An 18,083-nucleotide genomic window follows, 5' to 3' on the forward strand; every position below is an offset into this window, starting at 1 on the left:
GATTCTCTGATCTAGATTGGAGAAATTTTTGGACTTAAACATTTTGGGGTGTAGCGCACTCTTTAATTATCATGGATCTATAACATCGTAGCCATCCATTTAAATATCAACGGTCAAGAGAAGAGAGATTAATATAGTTGATAAAAATTTAGGCCAATGATTATAGTTAGTACTTCGCCGGTGGCCTTCAAATTGTTTCAATGATTATAAAATATAAAAAGTGAGAGAAGAAAGCCAGAAGGAAAGAATTATTTTTCTTAAAAAAAATCAGATATCTTAAGAAGGAAAGAAACAGAGACATAAGTATTCTTCTTTTTTTATTATCATATTAACTTTTCTCATCAATTTATATATATTAAGCAGGTAGACCCATTTGTTTTTTTTTTTTTTTTGTATTTCATTAGATAGAATGACTATATAAGCAAACATTATATCATCAAATGTTATTCTAAGTTGACAATTTTTATTTATATCATCAATACTAAAAATGAGTATAACACAGACCATATTATGAGAGCCAAACCAAAATACATAATTAAAATAAAGAAATACACCACATGGTTGGTCTATGACCAAGTTTTACAATATTCAGCATTTTTCTTAAAATAAAAACTATTACAATAACCACTTGTTAATCTATAAAAACGAAAACTAAACACCCCACTAGCTACACCACCAAAATCTTATTCAAAAAACTTCACTTGGCTAAAATAAAATACCCAAAACACTTGTAACTACCAATCAACCCTCAAAATAAGTGCCAGTGTTTGTAGCTCGAGACGAGTACTCCTTCACCAGCTGACCGAAAAGTGACCCCTCATTGTTTATCAGCTTAGTTGGCTCATCAAACTCCACCAACATCCCTGTCAAAATCTCAAGTATTGCACTAGTTTATAAACACTGAATATATGTATAAAAATTGTTGAATTGAGTAGAAAAGTTTAGTACTGACCATCACTAATGGCAAGCACCTTAGTGCAGTCCATGACAGTTGGGATTCTGTGAGCCACAGTTATGACAGTGCAGTCCACAAATTCTCTTCTTATGGTCGTCTGTAGAATGGCATCTGTTGTGTTGTCCATTGATGCTGTGGCTTCATCCAGCACTAGTATTCGACTTCTCTTCAACAGTGCTCGTCCTAGACAGAATAGTTGTCTCTGTCCCATGCTCCAGTTTGTTCCTTCCTCCAACACTGCTTTGCATGCATATATGCAATTTTAACATCATAATTACTCTTCAAATCATTATTATTATTAGGATTTGAGTTTGAGAACTGCATATCTTAGGAGAGATTGTAGTGAGATTTTTGTTTTTCTTCACTTCTAATTATATATAGCGAAAACATAATAAGGATTTTGTGTGTATTTTGTCACACTTGTGGGAGAGTAAAGGACAAGACAAGAGTGTTGTGTCTCAATATTTTCTTACTTACCTACGGAATCCAGGCCTTCTTCTTTCTCTTGAATGGCCTCTCTCAACTGACATTTCTCAAGAACCTTATATTTGATATAATTTGTTATATAAACTTATTCTGGTTTGAAGAAAGAAAATAAATTAATAAACTCAATTGTAATTGACAAAGTGTTGTGTATGTACCTCCCATATTTCTTGATCAGTATGTTGTGATAAAGGATCAAGATTGAACCTCACAGACCCATTGAAGAGAGTTGGATCTTGTGGAATTATCCCAAAGCGTGACCTTAAATCATAAAGCCCAATTGAGCAAATGTCAAGGTCATCAACTAGTATCTTTCCTTCAGTTGGCTCTACTAGACGAAATAACACACTAATGAGAGTTGTCTTTCCACTTCCAGTGCGGCCGACAATCCCTATCTTGTCTCTTCCTTCAATGATGCAACTTATTCCATGAAGAACCATTGGAGAGTTTTGCCGATATCTTACCTTCAAGACAAGGCATAAACGTAATAATATTGAGAATTATGATTGAGATAGATGATACCCTTTTCATCAAAGACAAAAATCTAGTCATCCTCACCTTCAAATTGCATATTTCAACTTTGCCAAGAGTAGGCCAATTTTGTGCTGGTCTGTTCTCATGGATAACTTCTTCAGCTTCACTTGGAATATGCATGTATTGTTCTACTCGCTCCACAGAAACGATAGCATTTGCTAGCAAACACTGGTATTGGACAGATACCACTAAGAACACGTTCAATGATAGTCCATATGACAATGCCATTCCAATAAGACCTGCCATTATAACCAAATTATGAGATAGTTCTCTCTAAATATGTTTCCATGTAAAAGATCCCTGAAATGCACAAGCACAGGTGGAAAAAAAAGCTTAAATGGTTGAAACAATGTTCACTCACCAGAGTCAGAAGCTTTGAAAGGAAGCAAAGTTATGGTCAAAGCAAAAGACAAGAGAACAATTGCACATAATGTTTCAAGACGTTGGATCAACCACTGGCTTGCTGAAAAGTTATGGAAATTTGAGCTAGCATTAGCATCAATATGGTCCAAGTACTTTGAGAACAATCTACCCTCCTCCTCAAAAGCTCTGATAGTCATGGCTCCAGAAATGGATTCAGCAAGGCTGCTCGCAAGTATAGACTTGGTTGTGCCACTTATCCGCATCAATTCTTTTGATGAAGCCAAGTAATATTTCTATTTGTTCATATAAAAATAAAATGAAATTGAGAAATAAAGAAAGTTTAGTTTTCTTTCACAAGAACTACATAAGAATGTTTGCATTATGATATGTTGTACCTGCAACAGTATAGTTATGTAAATAATTGGCACAATCGCAAACAAGACTGGCCAAGTAAGAAAAGCTAAAAGTCCGAATATGGTGAATGTGTTCAAAGTTCCTGCACAGGCAACCATGAACTTCAAGGTCACTTCAAGGTCGATGATATTCATATCAGAGGATACCTAAGAAGTTTCCATTCAACGGTGAGTTACAGTTAATGTCATAAAGCATAGGCTTGAATTTTAAGTGGGAAACTATAACATACCCGGCTAAGTATCCTTCCTACTGGTGTAGAGTCATAGAAGGACATAGGAGCTCGAAAGAAAGAGGTCAACAACATAGAGAAGATAGACTTTGATGCACCATAACCCAATGCAGCCATAGAATAAGATCTAAACAGTAAAGAGAGTGACATGATACTCATTATCACAGAGTAAATCGCATATATTTCTGCCTTGGATGTACTATTGTCCGAAAGTTTTGCAGCAAACAAATAAAACTGAGTCAGTTGCCCAACTACGAACATCAAGAAGAAGAAATTTACCAAGGAAAAGAACAAAAATCCTTTCCCTTGCTTTAAGTACTGAATGTAAGGCTTAAAACCAGTGTCTCCTATTTCCCTCTCTTCTTGCTTAATCAGTTGATCACCTACGAATGCATTTCTCTTTTCCTCATAATCAATCTTCTCTATCTCACCCTTGGATGGTTTGTTTTTTCTGGGAAAGAGCTCCTCAACAGGCCTTGCAAAGGATTTAGTAGTACTACTGTGTGCATTGACTAGGTGTTGAAACTCTTCAGAAGACACCAACAACTCTTCGTATGGAGCTGCTTTTAAAGTCTTCCCCCCAGACATCAACTGTTCAAAACAATAAATAAAGTTGTATGAAGTATGAACCACTATTATACGTGATTTCAATATAAAGATTAGCCAAAGTTTTCCTTTTACCAAAATAGAGTTGAAAGCTGGAAGGAAATCGACTTGGTGTGTCACAAGCAAGACAGTCTTTCTAGACAAAGCTCCCATGACATATTCCTGGAAGGAAATCACAGTAGAACGTATTAAAGAAACAACACCATAAAGTTAAGTTATTTGAGAGAGAGAGATTATTATCACATTGAATAGGCTGGTAGCAGTGTGAGCATCAACTGCACTAAAGGGATCATCCAAGAGGTAAATATCAGCATCCTGATAGAGTGCTCGTGCCAGTTGAATGCGTTGCTTCTGTCCACCACTTAAATTGACACCTCTCTCTCCAATCTGAGTAAGATCTCCAAATGGAAGCATTTCAAGGTCCTTAACTAAGGAACACTTTTCAAGTGTTTCTTGGTACCTATCATGATCCATGGGGGAGCCAAATAAAATGTTCTCTTTTATAGTCCCCGACTGGATCCATGCAGACTGAGAAACATATGCTAACTTCCCACAAACACGAACCTGAAAATCATGGAGACAGAAACATCATGAGGTAAATGTTGTTTAACTCAGCAGGTATGGTTTTCAAATCTGATCTTTAATTATTAATAATGGCCCGAGTATATTAATACGGAAAGAAGCTGAACTATCTAAAATATAAATTGTGTTAGGTAGATTTGACATTCAAAGTTGTAGAAATATGTTTGGCTTGGAAAACAAATGAAATGACTACTTACAATGCCACTGACATGGGGAACTTCTCCCAAAATTGCAGCTAACAGGGTTGATTTACCAGAGCCGACCTCTCCACAAATTGCTAACTTTTCTCCTGATTTGACTACCAAGTCAATGTTCCTTAAGGTAGCCTTTGAAGAAGCACTATCCCAAGAAATTTCAGAGGATCTAATAAAGATGGATTGATCAAGCTCTTTGTTGCTAAACTTCTGCCTTTTTTGTCTGCTTTCCAACTCAGGTGCTTCAAGGAACTTCACAATCCGAGAAAATGAAACCTTTGCTTCAACAAAGGCTCCAAATATATCAGGTATTTGCCTAATTGGCTCCTGAAGTATCCGCAAAGTTGCTAGAAATGTAAAAACATTGCTAGCATAGAGCTGAAATCCAAGGAGATAGCATGTCCAAAAAGAAACAACTCCTACAAGTAAAGGAGATGACCAGAACAAAACAATATAGTACCCCTTTTGTGTCAATATTTCAGATATCCACTTGAGTTCTTCATTTCTTAATCTTTCTATGACACTCTTAAAATGTGTTTCCCAGGAATACAACTTCAAGATCTTCATGTTTGTAAGTGCTTCTGATAATTTCTTCAGCCGTATGTTCTGAGCCACCATAAACTTTGTTTGATACTCATGCTGCAACTTGACCAGTGGAGAACTTCCAAGCACAGTCAATATAAGTACAGTTAAAGCTGAAGCTGCTGCTAGCCCCACGCAATAGTAAATGAGAATCAATGAAAGAAATAATTGCAAGCTCGTCGACCATATCTGGTGAAACCAAAGTGGAAATTCACCTATCCTATAAGCATCAACGGTAACATAGTTCACTATCTCACCTGGAGAATGACTCATCTTAGCAGCATTTGAGAGTTTTAGCTGCTTTTGATATATAGCTGCAGATAGCAAAGATCTTACCTGCAGTCCAATGAGTTGTGTTCGAAAGTACCAATGTCTCTCTGATAGTGACTCTAAAATCTTTACGAGGAACAGTCCAGCAGTCAATGCATAACCTTCATATTTGAATGAATACCTACCTTCAACAATCTTGATGAATGCTGCAAGAAACAGTGGACTACTAGTCAGGGAGAGTACCTTAATCAAAGCGAAAATCCCAGAAACCAGAAGAGCTTTCCTCTGACAGAAGAAGATTGTTGATAAAATTGGAGGAGGATCAGATGATCCCCTTGATTTCATTATGCTCAAATTCTCAGTGAATATTGAAAACAATGTCTGTGCTCGATCTTCTTGCCGCAGTTGTGGAATTTCTTCATTTTGAAGAAGTTTTTCCTTACCTTTCTTCATTAACGGATTCAACCACCAAAAGGACAATGTACTAAAAAATCCACTTCCAGCAAATGGAGTTACATTATTGATTGAATTGACTTCACTCGCAGCATCAACTTCCTCACTTTGCAACAGTGGTTCACAAGTACCAGCATCAATTACTCTATTCGTTTTTGAGTAATTGCGTCTTTGATATGAACTCAGGATCAACAGAATTGATCCAGGAGCACATAAAATATTTAAAACCATCGTTGCAGATGACACTTTGTCGGCTATAGCTTCAGACAGAGATGAAATGCACAGAAATGCTCCTGTCAAGAAGGTAGAAATCGACAAAAATCTTGCTGTTGCAGTATGTGAAAGATGCAGCATCCTTAAGCTTATGGTTGAACTTAGCAGAAACCATGTAAAGCCTTGGATTATTGCCACTAGCCATCTATGCAGAGGTGAAATGAATCCATCTGTATTCCATTTCTCAATTAATGTCCATATCCCAACTCCCAAATAGGCCACAGCCAAAAGACCATTGAAAGCTGCTGAGAAGACTGAAATTGGAAGTAACTTCTGAGATGCCATGAATGATACAGTCTTGTTGGATGCCACTCTATGAACAAAGGTACATAAAAAGATGAAAAGGAGCAGAATATCAATTGATATGACCAAAACATGGTTGATACATGAATTGGGATTGATTATGGCCAAAAATCCATAACTGCAATGAGAGTTTGATCCATTTGAACACTCAGAAATACTGCAGAACTCATTTGTGATGTCCATTTCATGCAGCCTATCTTAGTGGAAATAGAAAGCCTGAAAAGCATAGAAAACTATTGTGTCAGTGCAGTTAAGAAATGAACAGAAGACAAACACTGATCTCAAGTTTCCCAAAAGTAAAAAAAGAAGGCCAATATACAGCTAATTCCAGTAGTTGACAAAATGTTCTAAGCAGTTTTTAAACATTTTACAATCACAGAAGAATGAGAAAAAAGCTTATATTTCTAGTTTTAACTTAATTCCACAATCTAGTCAGGTGTGTATAGCTTAAGTGGATTGTCTAAATCTCAAGTGACGTTGTTCACAGCAAAAGTTGGTTCAAAGATTTAATAGAGTCAAAACAAGTAATGTACAATGTTCAAAGATCTAAGAGATAAGCAGATCATAGACAAACCTGAAGTGGAAACCGAAGAAGGGTCAACACATATAACTCAGTAGCAAGCTCAACATAACTAGGAACAAAGTGTTTGACATTTGAAAGAAAGCAATGCTTTTAGTATCTTCTTTAATTACAATTTCAGAGACAAAAATAAAATAAAAATTATAGTGATGTGTATTTGTCAATATACAATGAGTAATATATATTAAGATTTGATATCACAATTCATGGTTATGAGTGATACAGTCATCCTAGTCACAAATATATAATAGAGGAAACTTGTTTGGTAGGACTGAATTTAACCACTACCAGGAAATTTGTTCTTTGGAAAAATTCAAACCATAAAACAAGTGATAGGAGAAAGCCTAAAGATTTGAAAAATTAGTACTTTTTAATTCTTTCTTCAATAAAGTTTTCTTTTGATTAAAAAAAATAAAAAGTGATAGGAGAAAGCCTAAAGATTTGAAAATAAATAAATAAATAATAATAAAAAAAAGTACAAATGTCATATTAAATTTCCTCTTCAATTTATATAAATATACAAGTCATGGCAGGTAGACCCATTTGCTTTCTTGTGTAATTAGTTAGTACGATTATATAAGCAAATAATCATGTCATCGTAGGGGAGCAGGGGTGGCCACTAACTTTTTTTCTCTATATTTTTGTATAATGTGTTTTTTTAAAATTAATATAAATATAGGGCGATTCTCCAGTAGTAGTTGTGTCATTTTTGTCTCTAGCAGTAGTGGCTTCTCTATTTTTGGTATTTTTGGTATATAGAAAAATTATAACCAATTTATATATATATGTGTAAATTGTAATTGTAGTAGACATTTTGAAATATAGAGTTTAAAATAATCAGTTGTGCGTAAATAAAAAAAAGACACATGCGTAACTGACGGTTTGAACCATGTTTTTGTCACCGTAAATTATTTATAATTTCGTAAAAATTGATGGGATATGTGCTATAACTATAGTGTATACCGTCGTATAAAAAATTAGATTATAATTTCTCCACGTGACAAAAATAGAGACGTTCCTATTGGTTGAAGCAAAATTAGCACCCCTACTATAGAATTCCCCTATAAATATGTGTATAAATTGATTGGAAAATTCTTAGGTAGGGGTATCATTTTTACTCTACCGGTAGCAGCACTTTTTTATTTTTTGACACATGGAGATTATTATAAACCAAATTTATTTATATGACGATTTATATTGTAGTTATAGCAGGAATCTCATAAATTTTTTGAAAATTTTGAATGATTTATGATGTTGAAATTAAGGTTCAAACAATTAGTTACACGTGTGTCTGATTATTTTTAGATTCGTGTAAAACAGGTTGTTAGAATCCTGATTTCGACACCGTAAATTTCTCGGAATTTTCTAAAATTTGATGGAATATCTGGTATAATAATTATATAAAGGAGCAAAAATGACACCTTACTTAATTATATTCCTAAATTTATATTAGTCCCCTTAAAAAATAAAAAATAAAAACCTTCAATACTTTATATATTGTTGATATATTATTATAATCTTTATTAAAGAAACAAATTAGCCCTTCTATATATCAACCCTCACTCCGTGAGTGATCATTTATTATTCAAGTTGTTGCCATAATAAACTTCAAATGTGGCAATCAACTGCTGGTTCAATCAACACATGCACACAAACTCCATCCCATCATATGCAACAATTTAAGGAGCACCATGCTGATTTGCAATAAAGAAAAAAGAATACAAGAAAATAACTATTATTATATTTTTAGATCAAAAGTTGTTTAACTAATGTTTTCTAATATATATTATTTTTAAAAGAAAAAAATTAAATATTAATATATATATATTTATAAAGAGAAAGTTTTGTAATAAATAACGAGAGTAAGTAATGTAAAAATAAATAAAAAAATGAGGAGAATAGACAGAAAGTTATGTGAGTGAAAATCAACTTGAGAGAAAGTAAAATATATATATATACTATATTCATGTTTATTTAGTTTTATTTATAGGATTTATTAAATTTGTATCATTGTTATATAAATTTCAAATAAATAAATAATATTATATATAAAAAAATGATATAAACATATTAAAAGAAAAATTAAACTAAAATATTGTTTATAATTTTTTTTAGAAAAATATATATAATATGATAACCTTATTAAATATAAATGATTATTTTATTAATAAAAATTAAGAATATGTATTATATATTATTGTTATAATGATATTTTATAATATTTAAATTTATATTCATATAAGTATTAAATAGCTAGTTTTATATTAAATATTATTGTAATAATAATATTAATTTAATTACTAAAAAATTAGGATTATATGAAATTATTATAATAATATTTTATAACATTTGAATTTATATTAATATTAATATAATTATTAAATATCTAGTATTGTATTATATATTATTATAATAATAATATTTTATAATTTGAATTTGAATTTATATTAATATAATTATTAAATATCTAGTTTTGTATTAAATATTATTATAATAATAATATTTTATAATAATGGAATTTATGTTAATATAATTAAAAAATATCTATTTTTAATAACTTTTAAATGTATATTTTGTTAAATATTTAGAATATTCTATTAAAGAAAAAAAAACTGTTAAAACCAATAATTTTCGTTATCTACATATTTTTTTATATAGAAGAGATATATATATATATATAAGATAATTTTTTGTTATTGTCAAAATTATATGTTTTCTATTACTTTGTTTTTAAAGCTTATTATGTGAAAAATGTCAAACATCTTACTTATTTTCTTTCATGGAATTATTTTTTTGTTTTCAAAAAATTAATAAAAAACAATTTTTTGGAATTATGTCATACAGGCTAGGCTCTTAACTTTGCTCAATTTTTATTACAAACAAACGTCTCACTCTAAATAATCACACTAGAATACATGATATATAGAGTTGAGTTCACACTTGTTACTAACTAATAAAATGTACAAGAATACATGAGATATCATATCTAAGCATGACTTCCATTAATAAGCACCCACTAGCTACACCATCAAAATCTTATTAAAAAAAACTTCACTTGGCTAAAAACAATACCCAAAACACTTAATAAACTTATTAAAATCTATTTTATTGGAACACGACTAGTTATTACCAATCACACCTCTACATAACAGCCAGTATTTGCAGCTCGAGACGAGTACTCTTTAACCAGCTGACCAAAAAGAGACCCCTCATTGTTTATGAGCTTAGTTGGCTCATCAAACTCCACCAACAACCCTGTCAAATTCACAAGTATTATTTTACTAGTTAAATTAAATAGCTAGCTAGAATGAAAACAATGAATGTATATATTAAAAAAGAGTAATGATATGTGCTCCCAAAACATGTCACTTAATATTACACGGTGACGTGACAGTTAGCCAATCACATTTATCAATCACATTATTTTAAAAAGCAGTGTCACATTACTGTGTGCAATATTTGAGCGTATATATTGAACGCACATATTATTACTCATTAAAAAATTGAATTGAGGTAGAGAAATTTAGGAGTAACGATATGTGCACTAAAATTATGTTACCAAAACATTATACTCATGAGTTTCATTTAACCAATCAAATTTATTTTAGGCAAGAACCATTGTTTTAAAAAAAAATAGTACCACGTTGGTATAATATTTTAGTGCACGTATCATTATTCAGAAGTTTAGTACTGACCATCACTAATGGCAAGCACCTTAGTGCAGTCCATGACAGTTGGGATTCTGTGAGCCACAGTTATGACGGTGCAGTCCACAAATTCTCTTCTTATGGTTGTATGTAGAATGGCATCTGTTGTGTTGTCCATTGATGCAGTGGCTTCATCGAGCACTAGTATTCGACTTCTCTTCAACAATGCTCGTCCTAGACAGAATAGTTGTCTCTGTCCCATGCTCCAGTTTGTTCCTTCCTCCAACACTGCATTGCATTGCATAGTTTTAACACCATAAACACTTCAAAATAAGATTACTCTAGTGCTCTTCTTCCTCATTTTTTTTTGAAGATTTAAGTATAAATGAAGCTAAACTATATCTAAACTACGAAGATATGCATGCTGATGGACATGAGTTATATCTCAAAACCAAATAGCAATTAATGGAATTTTTTTCAAAATTAATGGAATAATTATAGTATATTTGATTTGTCCAATATTTTCATGATAAAGTTGACATGAAGCTCGAAAGGAGAGGTTGCTAGGGCATGTAGGTGTAACCTAATCACAGCTACATGAAGATTGTAATGAGAGATTTTTTTCTCACTTCTTATCTTAGTAAAAAAACATTTGAAAATTCTAGGGTGCACCCCCTGTTTTTGGGAGCTTTGGGAGCACCAGCGCACCCATTTTTGGTTTTAGGTACTGAAATGATTTTCGGTGTAATTTTTTTTATATAATTATGTACATTGTAGTTATTTAGAGCATCCTGCAAATTTTCAGGAAATTCCGAATAATTTACAATATCGAAAATATGGTTCAAACATGTTACTTCCACACACATAAGAAAAAACAGTCACGCGTGCAACAAACTAGTTGAACATTGTTTTCGACACTATAAATTATTCGAAATTTCCCAAAAATTTACAGAATGTTATAAATAATTACAATATGCATGATCATAAAAAAAAAAATCATCGAAAATCATCCCAGTATCAAAAAACAGGAGTGGGTACACTCTAGAAGTACCCAAAAACATTAATATTTTACGTCGAATCATTATAAATTATGAACTAGAATTAATAAATAGAGAAGGTAAAAATTTTAGTAAAAACTATTTTTAATGTTAAGAGGGCAATATAAATTTATGGTACATATTTCTAATAATTTTTCAAAAATACATTGTACTAAAATATTGGAAACAAAAAAAAAGTTAAGGAGCATGGTCACTCCCTAGTCCTTCCCTATCTCCATTGATGGTGAGTATAGTTGTTGTTTTATATTATATTAACTTTTGTAATAAAGGACAAGAATGTTATATCTCAAGTCTCAACATTTCTTACTTACCTACGGAATCCAGGCCTTGTTCTTTCTCTTGAATGGCCTCTCTCAACTGACATTTCTCAAGAACCTTTTATTTGATATAATTACAACAACAAAAACGCTATTATTACATGTTAATATTAAACAAGAGCAAGAAGAAAAAAAATACAAATTTATTCAAGTTTGAATTAAGAGAAGAATACTCATCAATTGATTGTAATATATCAAGTGTATGTGTTTGTACATACCTCCCATATTTCTTGATCAGTATGTTGTGATAAAGGATCAAGATTGAATCTCACAGACCCATTAAAGAGTGTTGGATCTTGTGGAATTATCCCAAAGCGTGACCTTAAATCATAAAGCCCAATTGAGCAAATGTCAAGGTCATCAACTAGTATCTTTCCTTCGGTTGGCTCTACCAGACGAAATAACACACTAATGAGAGTTGTCTTTCCACTTCCAGTGCGACCAACAATCCCAATCTTATCTCTTCCTTCAATGATGCAACTTATTCCACGAAGAACCATTGGAGCATTTTGTCGATATCTTACCTTTAAGAAGGACGATAGGTTAGAATTGATAATGGAATGGAAGTTTAGAACAATATATATGTAGGTGAATTCTCCAATAGGACTTTACTTTAAGCCTTACTGGTGAGGCTCTCGGTGTTCTCCACCCGTAAACAGTTTTTGACGCGATTTTTTTTTATGACTGTGTATATTGTAGGTATTTAGTGCATCCTGCAAATTTTCAGAAAATTTTGAATAGTTTACAGTACCAAAAATTAAGTTCAAACATGTTGTTCCAAGCATGACTATTTTTTTTATGCGCGTGGAAAGCAACATGTTCGAACCTAGTATTCGATACTGGAAACTATTCGGAATTTTCTGAAAATTTGCAGGATGCTCTAAACAACTACAATATACACGGTTATAAAAAAAATTACACTGAAAACTGTTCACGGGTAGAGAACACCGAGAGCCCCACCGGTAGGGCTTAAAGTGAAGCCTCTTAGGAGAATTTTCCTATATATATCGTAAAATGAAAAGTATGGTAAAAAATATGTGGGGTTCGTCTCAACAAGTAGTGATTAGCAGAGTGGAGTAATTCATACTCTTATAAATAATATAATGTTGTCGCACAATGTCCATGTTGGATACTAATATAAGATACAAAAATAATGCTAAATTTAGCATAAAAAGTTAAGAAATTACATATTTAGCACAATTTTTATAATTAGAAAAAATTAATCTTCAATTAATTATTATTTAATATCTATTGAAAATATAAAAAATAATAATAAATGACCCTAAAATAAATAAAAAAGGATCATTTTCTACTGATATAAATTTGGATTATGCTATAGACAATGAAATAGAATTTTAGAACAAAATAGATCGTATATATAGACAATAAAACACATGAGAATTGTCTCAATAATTAGTCTTTAGCAGAATAATCTATACTCTTATAAATAATATAGTGTTCTCGTACAATGTCAAGTTTAAGCATAAATAAATTAATAATTTTGAGAATTATGATTGATATAGATGATACCCTTTTCATCAAAGACAAAAACCTAGTCATCCTCACCTTCAAATTGCATATTTCAACCTTGCCAAGAGTAGGCCAATTTTGTGCTGGTCTGTTCTCGTGGATAACTTCTTCAGCTTCACTTGGAATATGCATGTATTGTTCTACTCGCTCCACAGAAATGATAGCATTTTCTAGCATACATTGGAATTGGACAGATATCACTAAGAACATGTTCAATGACAGTCCATATGACAATGCCATTCCAATGAATCCTGCCATTATTTGTAACCAAAATGTGACATTATTTGTAACATAAATTTTTTGTGACTAAATATCCTTTTTAATCACAACTAAAACGTAATATTTAGTGATGATATGTTTTTAGACTCACCGGAGTCAGAAGCTTCGAAAGGAAGTAAAGTTGTGGCCAAAGCAAAAGATGAGAGAACGATTGTACATAATGTTTCAAGACGTTGGATTAACCACTGGCTTGCTGAAAAATTATGGAAATTTGAGCTAGCATTTGCGTCGATAATGTCTAAGTATTTCGAGAACATTCTTTCCTCCTCTGCGAAAGCTCTGATAGTCATGGCCCCAGAAATTGATTCAGCAAGGCTACTTGCTAGTACTGACTTGGTTGTGCCACTTAACCGCATCAACTCTTTTGCAGAAGCCAAGTAATATTTCTATTTGTTGAGATGAAAAATCAAATGAAGTTTAGTTTTCTCAACTACGTATAAGAATGTTTGGACTGTTAAAAATTTATATTGCTGTACCTGCAGTAGTATAGTCGTGTAAATAACTGGCACAATCACAAACAAGACTGGCCAAGTAAGAAAAGATAATATTCCAAATATGGTGTATGTGTTCATAGTTGATGCACAGGAGATTATGAACTTCAAGGGCACTTCAAGATCTATGATATTCATATCAGAAGATACCTAAAAAATGTCCATTCAAAGGTGAGTTATTACAGTTGATGTTATAAAAAGCATAGCATTAAGTATCAGATGGGAAACTATAACATACCCGGCTAAGTATTCTTCCCACTGGTGTAGAGTCATAGAAAGACATAGGAGCTCGAAAGAAAGAGGTCAGCAGCATAGAAAAAATAGATTTTGATGCATCATAACCTAATGCAACCATAGTATAAGATCTAAACAATAAAGAGAGTGACATGATAATCGTTATCACAGAGTAAACTGTGTATATTTCTACTCTGGAAACACTATAGTCCGAAAGCTTTGCAGCAAACAAGTAAAACTGAGTTAGTTGCCCAGCTATGAATATCAAGAAGAAGAAGTTAGCCAAGGAAAAGTAAAAAAATCCCTTCCCTTGCTTTAAGTACTGAATGTAAGGCTTAAAACCAGTGTCTCCTGTTTCCCTCTCTTCTTGCTTAATCAGTTGATCACCTATTGATTGATTTCTCTTTTCTTCAGAACCAATCTTCTCTATCTCGCCTTTGGGTTGTTTGTTCTTTCTGGGAAAGAAATCCTCAACAGGCCTTGCAAACAATTTAGTTGTACTACTGTGTGCATTGACAAGGTGTTGAAACTCTTTAGAAGACACCAACAACTGTTCATATGGAGCTGCTTTTAAAATCTTCCCCCCAGACATCAACTGTCCAGAAAAAATAAATAAAGTTGCATGAAAAACAATTATATTAGATTTCAATATAAGATGATGACAAGAATAGCCAAAAATTGTGTTACCAAAATAGAATTGAAAGCTGGAAGGAAATCAACTTGGTGTGTCACAAGTAGGACAATCTTTCTTGACAAAGCTCCCATGACATATTCCTGGCAGGAAAACCACATTAGAATCCATTAAAGAAACAACACCATAAAGATAAGTTATTTAAGAGAGAGAGAGAGATTATAATCACGTTGAATAGATTGGTTGCAGTGTGAGCATCAACTGCACTGAAGGGATCATCCAAGAGATAAATGTCAGCATCCTGATAGAGTGCTCGTGCCAGTTGAATGCGTTGCTTCTGTCCGCCACTTAAATTGACACCTCTATCTCCTATCTGTGTAAGATCTCCAAATGGAAGCATTTCAAGGTCCTTAACTAAGGAACACTTTTCAAGTGTTTCTCGGTACCTATCAGGGTTCATGGGAGAGCCAAACAGAATGTTCTCTTTTATAGTCCCTGACTGAATCCATGCAGACTGAGAAACATATGCTAACTTACCACAAACATGAACCTGAAGATTATGTACACAGAAACATCATGTGGTTAATGTGGTTTTCAAAACCAATTTCTATACTTTCAATAATGGCTTAAGAATATATTAAAGCAAAAAGAAGTTTAGCAACAAATTTTGGCTTTCCATGTTTTAAAAACCGGTTTGGTTTGGAAATGAAATGAAATGACTACTTACAATGCCATTGACATGGGGAACTTCTCCCAAAATTGCAGCTAACAGGGTTGATTTACCGGAGCCAACCTCTCCACAAATTGCTAACTTTTCTCCTGATCTTACTTCCAAGTCAATGTTCCTTAAGGTAGCCTTTGAAGAATTACTATCCCATGAAATTTCAGAGGATCTGATAAAGATGGATTGATCAAGCTCTTTGCTGCTAAAATTATGCCTCTTGTGTCTGTTCTCCAACTCGGGTGCTTCAAGGAACTTCACAATCCGAGAAAATGAAACCTTTGCTTCAACAAAGGCTCCAAAGATATCAGGTATTTGCCTAATTGTCTCCTGAAGTATTCGCAAAGTTGCTAGAAATGTGAAAATATTGCTAGCATAGAGCTGAAATCCAAGGAGATAGCATGTCCAAATAGAAACAGCTCCTACTAGTAAAGGAGATGAAAAGAACAAAACAATATAGTATCCCTTTTGTGTCAATACTTCTGAGATCCATTTGAGTTCTTCATTTCTTAATTTTTCTATGACATTCTTAAAATGTGTTTCCCATGAATACAACTTCAAGATCTTCATGTTTGTTAGTGCTTCAGATAATTTCTTCAGCCGCATGTTCTGAGCTACCATAAACTTTGTTTGATACTCATGTTGCAACTTGGATAGTGGAGAACTTGCAAGCACAGTCAATATAAGTACGGTTAAAGCTGAAACAGCTGCTAGTCCAACACTGAAGTAAATGAGCACTAATGAAAGAAACAACTGCAGGCTTGTTGACCATATTTGGTGAAACCAAAAAGGAAATTCGCCTACCTTGTAAGCATCAACGGTAACATAGTTCACTATCTCACCAGGAGAATGGCTCATCTTAGCAGCATTTGAGAGTTGTAGCTGCTTTTGATATATAGCTGCAGATAGCAAAGATCTTACTTGTAGCCCAATGAGTTGTGTTCGAAAGTTCCATTGTGTCTCTGACAATGACTCTAAAGTCTTTACAAGGAACAGTCCAGCGGTGAGTGCATAACCTTCATGTTTGAATGCATACCTGCCTTCAACAATCTTAATGAATGCTGCAAGAAACAGTGGGCTACTAGTTAAGGCGAGTACCTTAATCAAAGCTAATATCCCAGATACCAAAAGAGCTTTTCTTTGACAGAAGAAGATTGTTGATAGAATTGGAGGAGGATCAGATGATCTCTTTAGCTTCATTATGCTCAATTGTTCAGTGAACATTGAAAACAATGTCTGTGCTCGATCTTCTTGACGCAGCTGAGGAATTTCTTCATTTTGAAGAAGTTTTTCCTTACCCTTCTTCATCAATGGATTCAACCACCAAAATGACATTGTACTAAAAAACCCACTTCCAGCAAATGGAGTTACAGTACTTATTGAACTAACTTCACTTGCAGCATCAACCTCCTCACTTTGTAACAGTGGTTCGCAAGCACCAGCATCGATTACTCTGTCAGTTTTTGCGTAATTGCATCCTTGATATGAACTAAGGATCAAAAGAATTCCTCCAGGAGCACACAAAATATTTAGAACCATCATTGCAGATGATGCTTTGTCAGTTATTGCTTCAGACAGAGATGAAATGCAGAGAAATGCTCCAATCAAGAAGGTAGACATCGACAAAAATCTTGCTGTTGCAATATGTGAAAGATGCAGCATCCTTAAGCTTATGGTTAAACTTAGAAGAAACCATGTAATGCCTTGGATTATTGCCACTAGCCATCTGTGCATAGGTGAAATGAATCCATCTGTATTCAGTTTCTCAATTAATGTCCATATCCCAACTCCAAAATAGGCCACAGCCAAAAGACCATTGAAAGCTGCTGAGAAGACTGAAATTGGAAGTAACTTCTGAGATGCCATGAATGATACAGTCTTGTTGGATGCCACTCTATAAACAAAGGTACTTAAAAAGAGGAAAAGGAGCAGCATATCAATTGAAATTACCAAAACATGATTGGTACATGAGTTGGGATTGATTATGGCCAAAAAACCATAACTGCAATGAAAGTTTGATCCATTTGAACACTCAAAAGAATTGCAGAACTTAGTTGTGATACCCATCTTCATGCTGCCTATCTCAGTGGAAATAGAAAGCCTGAATAGAAAAGAAAAATATTAAAGAGACAGCACAGGAATTCAAATTTTCTTGTAGCCAGCTTGTGTCAGTGTACTTAGTAATGAACTAGATGACAATCTTTGATTCTCTAGTAATTTTTTTTTATTGAAAACAGTGCTTTTGATGTTGCTTCTTTGATTAGTTGTTACTAATAACAGTGTATATTTTCTAACAGAGGGTGACTAATCAATTATGTGATAAAATTATGAGTACTGCTACAGGCACACTTTTA

At 33.1% G+C, this 18,083-nt stretch overlaps 2 protein-coding genes across 2 annotated transcripts; both read right to left on the minus strand.

Annotated features, from left to right (window-relative positions):
• Positions 1–494: 494 nt before the first annotated feature.
• On the minus strand, positions 495–6,435 carry LOC133778547 (ABC transporter C family member 10-like). Its single transcript, XM_062218508.1, has 11 exons — positions 4,364–6,435; positions 3,828–4,148; positions 3,660–3,746; positions 2,979–3,569; positions 2,731–2,895; positions 2,334–2,628; positions 1,997–2,211; positions 1,597–1,902; positions 1,433–1,496; positions 953–1,192; positions 495–863 (listed from the first exon to the last, which is right to left on the minus strand). The coding sequence occupies exons 1-11, from the start codon at positions 6,422–6,424 to the stop codon at positions 742–744; spliced, it is 4,467 nt and encodes a 1,488-aa protein (XP_062074492.1). The 5' UTR covers positions 6,425–6,435; the 3' UTR covers positions 495–741.
• A 3,403-nt stretch (positions 6,436–9,838) lies between these two features.
• LOC133778545 (ABC transporter C family member 10-like) lies at positions 9,839–17,852 on the minus strand. Its single transcript, XM_062218505.1, has 11 exons — positions 15,736–17,852; positions 15,238–15,558; positions 15,065–15,151; positions 14,382–14,972; positions 14,129–14,293; positions 13,744–14,038; positions 13,410–13,624; positions 12,062–12,367; positions 11,838–11,901; positions 10,517–10,756; positions 9,839–10,076 (listed from the first exon to the last, which is right to left on the minus strand). Exons 1-11 carry the CDS (start codon positions 17,800–17,802, stop codon positions 9,955–9,957), a joined length of 4,473 nt encoding a protein of 1,490 aa, XP_062074489.1. The 5' UTR covers positions 17,803–17,852; the 3' UTR covers positions 9,839–9,954.
• Between the last annotated feature and the right edge of the window lie 231 nt (positions 17,853–18,083).

This window comes from Humulus lupulus, chromosome 5, assembly GCF_963169125.1.
Source record: "Humulus lupulus chromosome 5, drHumLupu1.1, whole genome shotgun sequence".
Taxonomy (NCBI): Eukaryota; Viridiplantae; Streptophyta; class Magnoliopsida; order Rosales; family Cannabaceae; genus Humulus; species Humulus lupulus.

Excerpts from the sequence above, each read along its gene's own strand:
- LOC133778547 (XM_062218508.1), bottom strand. The coding sequence starts at position 6,424 with ATGGACATCACAAATGAGTTCTGCAGTATTTCTGAGTGTTCAAATGGA. Across the intron at positions 2,629-2,730 it reads ACATAACTATACTGTTGCAG|AAATATTACTTGGCTTCATC; the intron begins GTACAACATATC and ends ATGAACAAATAG. Across the intron at positions 1,497-1,596 it reads CTGATCAAGAAATATGGGAG|GTTCTTGAGAAATGTCAGTT; the intron begins GTACATACACAA and ends ATCAAATATAAG.
- LOC133778545 (XM_062218505.1), bottom strand. The coding sequence starts at position 17,802 with ATGAAGATGGGTATCACAACTAAGTTCTGCAATTCTTTTGAGTGTTCA. Across the intron at positions 12,368-13,409 it reads TTGAAATATGCAATTTGAAG|GTAAGATATCGACAAAATGC; the intron begins GTGAGGATGACT and ends TCCTTCTTAAAG. Across the intron at positions 11,902-12,061 it reads CTGATCAAGAAATATGGGAG|GTTCTTGAGAAATGTCAGTT; the intron begins GTATGTACAAAC and ends ATCAAATAAAAG.